Source organism: Euleptes europaea, chromosome 4 (assembly GCF_029931775.1).
Source record: "Euleptes europaea isolate rEulEur1 chromosome 4, rEulEur1.hap1, whole genome shotgun sequence".
Classification (NCBI taxonomy): Eukaryota; Metazoa; Chordata; class Lepidosauria; order Squamata; family Sphaerodactylidae; genus Euleptes; species Euleptes europaea.
The window spans coordinates 35,843,492-35,854,429 of record NC_079315.1 but is presented as its reverse complement, the minus strand read 5'-3'; the positions used below and the strand labels follow the sequence as shown (position 1 = coordinate 35,854,429).

The 10,938-nt window shown below is 43.5% G+C and overlaps 1 protein-coding gene across 2 annotated transcripts; it reads right to left on the bottom strand.

Annotated features, from left to right (window-relative positions):
* Positions 1-2,186: 2,186 nt before the first annotated feature.
* On the bottom strand, positions 2,187-9,560 carry LOC130476879 (olfactory receptor 10R2-like). Of its 2 annotated transcripts, XM_056848884.1 has the most exons (3): positions 9,540-9,560; positions 6,587-6,602; positions 2,187-3,121 (listed from the first exon to the last, which is right to left on the bottom strand). In XM_056848884.1, exons 1-3 carry the CDS (start codon positions 9,558-9,560, stop codon positions 2,187-2,189), a joined length of 972 nt encoding a protein of 323 aa, XP_056704862.1. The 2 variants fall into 2 exon arrangements, with proteins under 2 accessions (XP_056704862.1, XP_056704863.1); XM_056848885.1 differs by lacking the exons at positions 6,587-6,602; positions 9,540-9,560 and having other exon boundaries at positions 2,187-3,131.
* Between the last annotated feature and the right edge of the window lie 1,378 nt (positions 9,561-10,938).

Here is a 10,938-nt window from a genome sequence, read left to right as displayed (position 1 = left end):
CCTTAATCAGACTCAGGATCACCCTTAAGAAAAACTCCATTTCTTTCACTTTTCACATGGGCATGATGTTGAAAGATGATTTTGCATGAATATGGGGACTTTTGAAACCAGCTTGTACTGGTCTTGCTGTGGTAACTCCGATTCAAACAACACTGTCAGTTCTTCCACATGATCGGGCTAGGCAGCAACAGTTACCACATGTCACAACTACTGTTTATGAGAGTCCGGGTTTTGATTCTGCGGGGAGGTCAGCCCACCGCGAGGCAGCAAAGAAGCCTGAGTATCCTAGTGCAGCAGGAGCAAAGCGAGCAGGAAGGTTCCTGAAGAAGAGACTCCACACTTTTCAGCAGAGGTCTTCGCCTATTGATGAAAAGGGATGATAGGCACCTGAAAAAACAGGTCAGAAACGTTCCATTAAACCCCCTACTACCTCTCCTAAGCCTTCTACAAGTCAAGGTTGGAAAACTGTTTCGAGCAGTGAAAAAGGCTCAGCAGAAGGAAGGCCAAGGTATAATTTAAGGCCCTTCATGAACCGTCCTGACTGGTATGGACATCCAGAAAGAGGGACTCTAACACCATATAGACAAGCACCTGATGAGGAGCCGCCTGCTGAAGAGAGGGCTGTGAGACCACCACAGCAGGTACAGTACAGCAGGGGCACACGGTTCAGCATATCCAACATGAAAATTCTCGTCCAGTACAACCATCATCAGAGGAGGGTGATCCCAGACACACAAGCAAGCATCACATGCCTACCCAACAGCTGGAAGACTCAGCATGAGATTCCAGTGGAACAGTCTACAGTGAATACAATAAATGGGGGTAAGGATTATAACCTATATTTTTTGACTTTGTATTTAGATGTACAGGCAGAAGTGATATTTTATGAAGGAGCCCTAGCCATAGTTTCCATTAAAGGGGTTCCTTGGAAAAAGAGACTCAAATATACACAGAGACGCAAACGTACACAGAGTAAGGGTGTCAAACCAATCTGTTACGAGGGCCACATATAGTGTTGCCAACCTCCGAGGGGACACCTAAATCCACGCCACAGTAATATCAAAACTAGACTATTGTAATATACTGCATGTGGGTCTCCCCTCAAAATCAACTCAGAAACCCCAACTGGTTCAGAATGTCATGGCTCAACTATTAGCGGTATTCATATTATTCCCATTCCGTAGACACTCCATTGGTTGGCCATTTCTTACCGAGCTCAGTTTAAGGTATTGGCTATCTCAAATAAAGCCCTTCATGGTCTTGGCCCCTCTTATTTATGGTACTGCCTCTCTATACTCCACCACACCTTCGCTCATGTCATCAGGATAGGGTTGCCAACCTCCAGGTACTAGCTGGAGATCTCCTTCTATTACAACTGATCAGTTCCCCTGGAGAAAATGGCCACTTTGGCAGTTGGACTCTATGGCATTGAAGTCCAATTTTGGGGGTGGAGCCTGAGGAGGGTGGGGTTTGGGGTGGGGAGGGACTTCATTGCTATAGAGTACTATTGCCAAAGCAGCCATTTTCTCCAGGGGAACTGCTCTCTCAGCTGGAGATCAGTTGTAATAGCAGGAGATCTCCAGCCACCACCTGGAGGTTGGCAACTCAGCTGATGAGTCTTTATTGATCACATGGGCACATGCCTGTTCATTCATTTTAGGTCAAGACTACATGACTTTATGTGAACCACTTCTCTGTCTCTAAATAATGAAAAAGATTAGAGTAACTAATTGAAATTTGCCTTCGAGACTGATCACACCCGGAAGCTCATCTTTTTGTACAACAAATGCTTCATTCATCTTGTAACTTAGATTCAAGCAGAGGCCTGCTTGTTCTCAGGGATCAGCCATCTCTGTTTATTGACCAGACATTCCCGAATCTTTTTGTCTTGAGGACTTTGTGGTTATAATTTTATTTGAGATACCGCAGTCTCAATCCAATTTGTTCCCTGTTTCTACTAAGCCAAAAATGAGAACTGATATTTAAAAGCTAAATGTCCCTTCTCCCAGAATACATTTTTCAATACTGGTAGATCCATATTCACAAATGCCTGCATCTGTGTCAAAAATATTCTTGCTTCATAGAGTAGCAAATGGTGGGCCTTATACATCTTTTTCAAGGTGGTAATTTGTTTTCCAAGGAAGTAAGATTTATGACAAGACTCTTTCATCCTCCAAAAATGCTTCTCACATCTTCCGGCTGCATGTGCTTCTGCCCAGGGATTTCTTGAGTGCTATTTGGACATCCTTGTTCCTCAGGCTGTAAACGACAGCATTCAGCAGTGGAGTCACCAGTGTGTATGTGACAGAGATAAAAATGTCCTCCTTTAAAGTTTGTCTGGATTGGGGCCTCAGGTAAATAATGGAAGCGCATCCAAAGTGCATGACAACCACAATGAGATGGGAAGCGCAAGTTGAAAAGGCTTTGCGCTTCCCCTCTGCTGTGGGGATTTTCAGGATTGTGTTTAAGATTAAAATATATGAGAGAAGGATCAAAAGGAACGAGAAAACCACTACCAAAACACCAAAAAGAAAAATGAAAATTTCCCCTATATAATTTTGGGCACAGGCCAGCTTAAGTAAAGGCCCTATATCACAAAAGAAAATATTGATTTTATTAGGCCCACAGTATGGCAAGGTAAACACGAAAAATGAAGAGGTTGCAGATATTAGAAAACCACCTATTACTGAAAAGACAACCAGTTTGGTACAGAGTCTCTGATTCATCAGAACGGGATAATGTAAAGGTTTACATATGGACACATATCGGTCATATCCCATCACTGTAAGAAGCAGACAGTTTGTGCATGCCAAGCCCAGGAATACATACATCTGAATAGCACAGCCAATGAATGAAATAGTTGCCTTTTCTCTGAGAAGATTGACAAGCATATTAGGGATGATGGTGAAAGTGTAGCAGGTTTCTGAACCAGAGAGCATGGCGAGGAAGAAGTACATGGGGGTGTGGAGGGTGGAGTCGCGCTTTATTGTAGCAATGATGATAATATTTCCAGCCAAAATAGCCAAGTACATGATGGAGAATACCACAAACAGCAGGACCTGCAGGTTTAGGAAACTGGAAAATCCAATCAAGATGAATTCCGTCACCATGTTTTGATTGTCTTGTTTCATTGATATAGCATCTGTAAAGAAAAGATAACTCTCCTACAAATCTCTAACAGTGCCAGTCAATTGAGACTTTATACCAGTGATATTCAGTGGCTTGTAAGCGATATTGATATACTGCTGGTGGCTATTTGGAGCAGTGTTACCAAATGTGGCACCAGCCCCGTGTTTCAGGTAAAGGGGCAAGTCCCTTGCCTGGTAGTGCTTGTGGTTGGCAGTTGGTTATCAACTTGAACCTCCACGGTCTAGGAACGAGTAAGCTGGGAGCATTCCTGAGGTATAGCAAATGTGGCTTTTTTGGTTGATGGTAATTGCTAGAGAAGGAGCCCTGTTCCGCAGAAGGGTGAGCTGCAATAGTGCAGGCAAAGCTCTGCTCACTACCTGAGTTCAATCCCGACGGAAATCGGTTTCAGGTAGCCAGCTCAAGGGTGACTCGGCCTGCCATCCTTCCAAGGTTGGTAGAATGAGGACCCAGCTTGCTGGGGGTCAAGTGTAGGTGACTGAGGAAGGCAACCATGTAAATATAGTCTGCCTAGTAAATGTCAAGATGTGACATCACCCCATGGGTCAGTAATGACCTGGTGCTTGCTCAGGGGACTACCTTTACCTAACTGCTAGTGTGGTTCTCCATGAGCTGAAGCCTGAGAACCACTGCTTTATACAAAGTTATTCGGCAACACTTTTTCCAGTAACACAATTTCTTTCAAGGCATAAAAACTGACTGCGAGGTAAATTCCCTTTTAAGATGTTCTGGCTAATTACAATTCTAATGTAATTATAAATCCCTGTCCAGGGGTTTAAAGACCCCTTGTATCCTGGAGTTATTTTTATACCCCAGGACTTCCAAAAATGGAATATTCTTGTTTTTTTAACTTAAATTTTATTTTCAAACATTACATTTAACACTGAACACTATACACAACACACTCAATACACTATACAAATAACAGCACCCTCACAATACATGATTGCTCTCTTTAAGTATTTGAAGGGCTGTCAGAGGAAGAAGAAGAGTTGGTTTTTATATGCCGACTTTCTCTGCCACTTAAGGGAGAATCAAACCGGCTTACAATCACCTTCCCTTCCCCTCCCCACAACAGACACCCTGGGAGGTAGGTGGGGCTGAGAGAGAGTGACTAGCCAAGGTCACCCAGCTGGCTTCGTGTGGAGGAGTGGGGAAACAAATCCAGTTCACCAGATTAGCCTCCGCCGCTCATGTGGAGGAGTGGGGAATCAACCCCGGTTCTCCAGATCAGACTCCACCGCTCCAAACCGCCGTTCTTAACCACTACACCATGCTGGCTGCTCTGGAGGGCAGGGAGCTGTTCCTGTTGGCAGCAGAGGGTAGGACAATAATGGGTTTAAATTGAGGGAGGAAAGGTACCAGCTGGATGTTAGGAAAAATATTTTACAGTAAGAGTTTTTTGACAGTGGAATCAGCTACCTAGGGAGGTGGTGAGCTCCCCCTCACTAGCAGTCTTTCAGCAGAGGCTGGACAAGCACTTGTCAGGGATGCTCTAGGCTGATCCTGCGTTAAGCAGGAGGTTGGACTAGATGGCCTGTATGGCCCCTTCCAACTCTATGATTCTATTATTCCATAATCTCCTAATCTATCATTCAACAAACATTAATCTGGGTGTATCCATACCGCTCTTGCACCTACTATCTTATTTGAAAACTACATTTTATTATTTTGTAATAATAATATGGCTGGAAAAAGACAATCATGATAGGAAAAGTGGAAGGCAGCAGGAAAAGAGGAAGACCCAACAAGAGGTGGATTGACTCTATAAAGGAAGCCACGGCCCTCACTTTGCAAGATCTGAGCAAGGCTGTTACGGATAGGACACTTTGGAGGACATTGATTCATAGGGTCGCCATGAGTCGGAAACGACTTGACAGCACTTAACACACACACACACACACACACACACACAATAACAGAGATACCAAAAAGCAATAACCGAAGTTTAGTATCCTCACTATTACTAAAGCCATTATCCTGTTCAAACTATCTTCATAGCTATATCTATTATTATATGCATTGTATATTGTATAAAGAAATAAGATACACTTTTTCAACAAACTTATCTGTTGTAGCTTTACTGAAAGCATTTATTTGTCCAAACCATCTTCATAACTAATACATCTATTATAATAGACATTATGTAATATATATAAAATATACCTATTAAGCAGAATTATCTATTGTAGATGGGTTTTTTCCCCTTTCCCTCTAGATTAGAAAATGACTTAGTCATAACCACAACCCTACTGAATGTGTGAACTTCTGGAATTCACCCAGTTGACAAACTCTAAGTCTGGATGAAAACTTTATTAAGATGTCATCAATATATATTGACTATAATAATTAAAACATAGGAAAAATTAGGTTTTTTGTTGGGCTTTAACAAGGGATTTGCCTCTAATTCAGTCATATATTAATTTGCTACACTTGGTGCCAAGGAGATGTCCATTTGATCTGAAAACAGAATCACTTTGTCAAAGCAAAAATTTATTTTATACATAACCAGATCCAACAAATCCAGCAGAAAATGTTTGAGTGGATCCAGCAGAGGTGTGCTATCTACAGCATGCTCTATAAGAGGCCTGACTTCATTATGGGGTGTAGATCTTTATAAAGAATTAACACCCAGCACACCTATCTTCATCCACATGCAACCTCCTTACATTTATAAAATGTGAGTTATCCTCAGTTTAAGGTATTGATCATTTTTGAGATATGGGGAATTGGCTCTTAATTTGAAACCTGAAATGTATGTCTTAAATTGTGTTGATGTCATAATTACTGATCCCAGAGGGGTACAGCTGTATGCTCTGACTTGTGAGGATGGTATTCACACAGAAACAACTGCTATTGCCTGGCAAATCAGACTGGTTCTTAAACCTGCAGGAATTGTTATCAGTCGCTGAACTAACAGCAATGCAAAATCATAAGAATATTTTTAGATGACAAAAATTAGCAAGAATTGGCTGCATTTAAAAACAACAACAAAACTTAAGCTGTTAGAAATCCAAGGATAGGAAAGAAATAACTACAACTACATACATTGTCTTCCTTCTTTTTTAAAAAAAATTGTGAGGTAGTCATGTTGTATTCTCTGCATAGTGGTTCTGATTATGTATTTTAAGAAAGAACAACAAATCCAGCGTAATAGCATATGTATCTTCCTCCACATACAAGTTCTCTTCACTGGATAAAATGTGTGGTGTCTTGAAAGTAAGATATAGATTGCCATCAAAAGGAATGAACACATGAAGCTGCCTTACACGGAATCAGACCCTTGGCCCATTCAAGTCAGTATCGTCTACTCAGACCTGAAGCGGCCCTCCATGGTCTCAGGCAGAGGTCTTTCACATCACCTATTTGCCTCGTACCTTTAACTGGAGGTGCCGGGGATTGAACCGGGGACGTTCTGCATGCAAAGCAAATGCTCTACCACTGAGCCAAAGCTCCTCCCCAGGGTACATGGTTTGCTAAACCACACTGAGGACCAGGTCCCCCATGTTAGGAAAGGTACTGCCAAGTCCGAAAGGATGCCTAAGATTCTAACAGACTCACACACACATACTCTCTGGCATGGGAGGTTTTGCCTTGGATTTGCTGCTCTCTAGATGCACATTAAGGATTGCCTGCTCTCATTCATTCCAATGGGTGGATGGGGGGGGGGACCCCATAACTCAGGATTAATTGCCTTTTAGTCAGACCCCGGGCCGGGGTAATGGTACGGCCCAACTGCAGAGGCAACCAGACCCCCGGGCCGGGGTAATGGTACGGCCCAACACGAATGTGTTTTTAAAAGGCTGTAATGGGCAGATGGGTGGGGGGACCCTTCCAGGCCCCATATCTCGGGACCCCCGACCCAATCTTTACAAAACTTGGGGGTTCTTGCAAGAAGGGTCCCCTCAAGCTACGCTGAAAAATTGGGACCTCTACCTCCAAACATGCCCCCCCAGAGCCGCAGAAAGGCGCAATTGTGTTTTAATGCCTTTATTCCAATTGGCAATTTTTTGGGGGGGACCCCTTCCGGGCCCCATATCTCGGGACCCCCTGATCCAATCTTTACAAAACTTGGGGATTCTTGCAAGAAGGGTCCCCTCAAGCTATGCTGAAATTTTGGGAACGCTACCTCCAAAAATGCTCCCCCGGAGCTGCGGAAAGGCGCGAATGTGTTTTTAATGGCTTTAAACGGCCGATTTTTTTCTCTTCATAATTTGTGAAACCTGTGGCAGTGTGCAGGAATGAAGGTTTTTTTTTAAAAAGAGACTATCCCCCTGCAATTAAGCAAAAGAAAACTTTTAAAGAAAGCATTGGACAAATTTCTTTTGTAATAGCAGTACTGTGTGGATGCGCTGCCACCTGCAGGACAGTCAACTGTATGACTTTGTCAATTTGTGTGTGTTGAAAGTGCAGTCAAGTTGCAGATTTATCGCAACCTAGCAAAGGGCTTTCAAGGCAAGTGAGAAACTAAGGGTGCCAAGGCCTTCCTTTGCAGAGTCTTTGTTGGCGGTCTCCCTTCCTAGTAATGAATATGCTTAGCTTCCGAGATCTGATGAGATTAGGCTATGCCATGCAGCCTTCCCTCCCATTCTCATTTTATAGGAGGAATATATTTTTGTGGTCTATCCTTCATGACAAAATGAAGAGCAATATGTTTCAGTGATTGTAGCAATCTTCTCAATAGGCCTTTAGTGTCAGAAAATAAATTTGTTCAGGTATCCATCAGGATTTGGAAGACATGAGCTTTGATTTTGAGTCAGAGAGAAGAAGACAACCACTGTTATGAGTGAAGCTGGAGGGGTGGTGGTGCAGGATCTGCTGTCCTGTATGGACGGCTCCGTGCCCCCAGTTGTGCTCTACCTACATATTTGTAAATAGAGCAAGAAATACAAAATATCCTAAGTCTGCAGTGTTCTCTCCTCCAAGGGAACCAACCTAGATGAGTGCTAAGCACTAAAACCTCCCACTGTTAGAAGTTGAGGACATGTAATAATATACATTCAAACAGACATGAAGCCTGCAAACACAGGTTATGTTTCTGGCTACTGCAGACATTACCTCACACACATACCAGGCCTCAAGAGGCAACTGAACTCCAATGCACAGCTTTAGCTTGTCCTGTTTGGGAAAGTATTTTTTTTTATTCCATCATTTTGAATGGTTTCCACAGGTTCCTCCTATTTTATCCTCATTACAGCCTTGCAAGATTGGTTAGATTGAGGGACTGTAATTAAAGGGAATTCACAGAGTGAGCTTTATGACAGACTACAGATTTGAATGCCCGTCTCCCCAGATTCAGTCCTGTACTCTAACCACTACATCACGTTGAAATGTTGACAGGTACTATGGGATAACAAGTGGGAAAGTTGCAAGGACTTGCAGGGGGATATCATTTCCCCTCCTCCACCATTTTGTCTTTCCCTTTCCTTAAAAGGCCCATACTGTCTCCCCTTTTCCTGATTCCTTCTCTTCTTCTGACCCAACTCCTAATTTACCTTTATCTACCCCTCCCGCACAGGTCTCCTTTGTTCCCTCTCCCTGGCAGGCTCTCCCTGGGACAAATCTGAGTTACACAGTGACAGTTGGCAGGCCAGGCCTGGTTGTGTGATGCCAGCCAGGCTGGGCCCCGTTGCACAGACGGGAACCCACAAAGACTTGCAGGGAACACGTCACTTTCCTCTGTATCCCCTCCCCAATTCCTCTTTCCCTTCACCTGGCAGCTCTCATATCCTTTCCCTTTCCCCTGCTTGCTTGTCTCCTTACTCAGCAAACAACCTACCTTTTATCTGCCCCCCATCTTCAGCTTTATTTATTGTTTATTTACTTCATTTATACCCCACCTTTCTCCACAATGGGGACCCAAAGCAGCTTACATCATTTCCCACTCCTCCATTTTCCCTCACAACAACCCTGTGAGGTAGGTTAGGCTGAGAGTAAGTGACTGGCTCAAAGTCACCCAGGAAGCTTCCACAGCAAAAAGGGGATTCATATCCTAATCTAGAACTCTAGCCACTATACCACACTTGCTATTGTGGGGTAGGTGCTGCTGAACAGCAGCAAGCAGACAGGCCTGGGCCAGTCATGCAAGTTGTGTGGTAGCAAGTCAGTAAGTGGTTGCTGCCAGATCTGGTCCTGATGAGTTCTCCCTCAGAGGCCAAAGGAGTCCTGGAAAGGGTCCTGCCCCCTCCCCCTGTATTTTACTGACAGAAATCAAGGCTTGAAGGCTGACCATACTATTGTGGGTGCCTAGCAACAGCCACATCAAAATATAAGAAAAGCCATGCTGGATCAGACCAAGGCCCATCAGCAGTCTGTTCACACAGTGGCCAACCAGGTGCCTCTAGGAAGCCCACAAACAAGACAAGTGCAGCAGCATCCTGCCTGTGTTCCACAGCACCTAATATGGTAGGCATGCTTCTCTGATACTAGAGAGAATAAGTATGCATCATGACTAGTATTCATTTTGACTAGTAGCCATAGATAGCCCTGTCCTTGATGAACATGTCCACTTCCCTCTTAAAGCCTTCCAAGTTGGCAGCTGCCACCACATCCCAGGGCAGGGAGTTCCACAATTTAGCTATGCTGAGGGCATTAATCTTTTTAAAGTTACAGGTGCTGCCTTTATCATTTTGGAAGATTTTAACACACACCCCAATTGTTTTTTTTTTTACGATTTCAGATTTGTCTGTAAATCTGAGGCTTTTCTCAAGTTTGATGAAAAATCTGTCATCCACTGGGGGTGGGGAGAGACACGTTGAGAATTAGATGTATTGATAAGCTACATGTCTCAGGTAAAAACTGTCAAATATCAGAGAAGTCTAGTTAGCAGTGACTCTTGAACTATGTATATGGTAAATTGTACCTTTCTGGATGGCTTGGAAATACTTTAAAATTTGGGTATATACTTTCTATTCTCCTTTGGGGAAAGGTGTCTAAAGACTTTTTCAGACTTTTCTAGTAATCAGTGTGTTTTTGCTATGCATGCACCAAATATTGGGAAGTACCTGAACATTTGTGAAAGCCAGGGAGTGAAGGAAAGGAGACAGAGAAACATAAGTGTCATATATATATTTCTCCATGTGGTGAGAAGTTCTCAGGTGAGAAGTTCTAAGGACAGCAGTTTCTGGGCTGCTGTAAGATTTGCTTTATTGGCAATTCAACAAGCAGAACCTCAATGGAGAACACAATAGGTAATCCTTCAGGCTATCCAATCTGCAGCATAAATGGAAGTTGGTCACTGCAACTAGAATACCATGCAAAATGGGCCTCACATTGGGTGGAAACGCATGGTCGCTTTATCCTCCTTTAATCCCTGTTTCAGCCAGGATCGAATGCATATGTTTCGCCTAATGTGTGTTCAATCCTGGCTAAAACAGGAATTAAAGGAGGATGAATCGACCATGCATTTTCGCCCATTGTTTAGAGAGAGGAGGAGCCAAGCCAGGCTGAGATTAGAAAGACCCACCTATATCTGTCACATTTTTATATCACTCATCTTCCAAGGTGCTCAGGGTGGTATACATAGTTTTCCTTCTGTTTTAGCTCTATAACAACCCTGTGAGATAGGCTTAGGCTGAGAAAAAGTCCCTGGTACAAGGTCACACAGCAAGCTTCATGGCTGAACCTGGGTCTCCGAGGTCCTAGTCCAGCACCCTACATTGGCACTCAGGACAGTCTGTGGTTTTCTATAATCTAATTAGCTGCTCAGAGGAAGTCTACAAAACTGCAGTTAGGTCGGCCATGAGGAAAAACAAAGGTACAGCACCCAGACTTCTTTTCCTCTGCAACCCG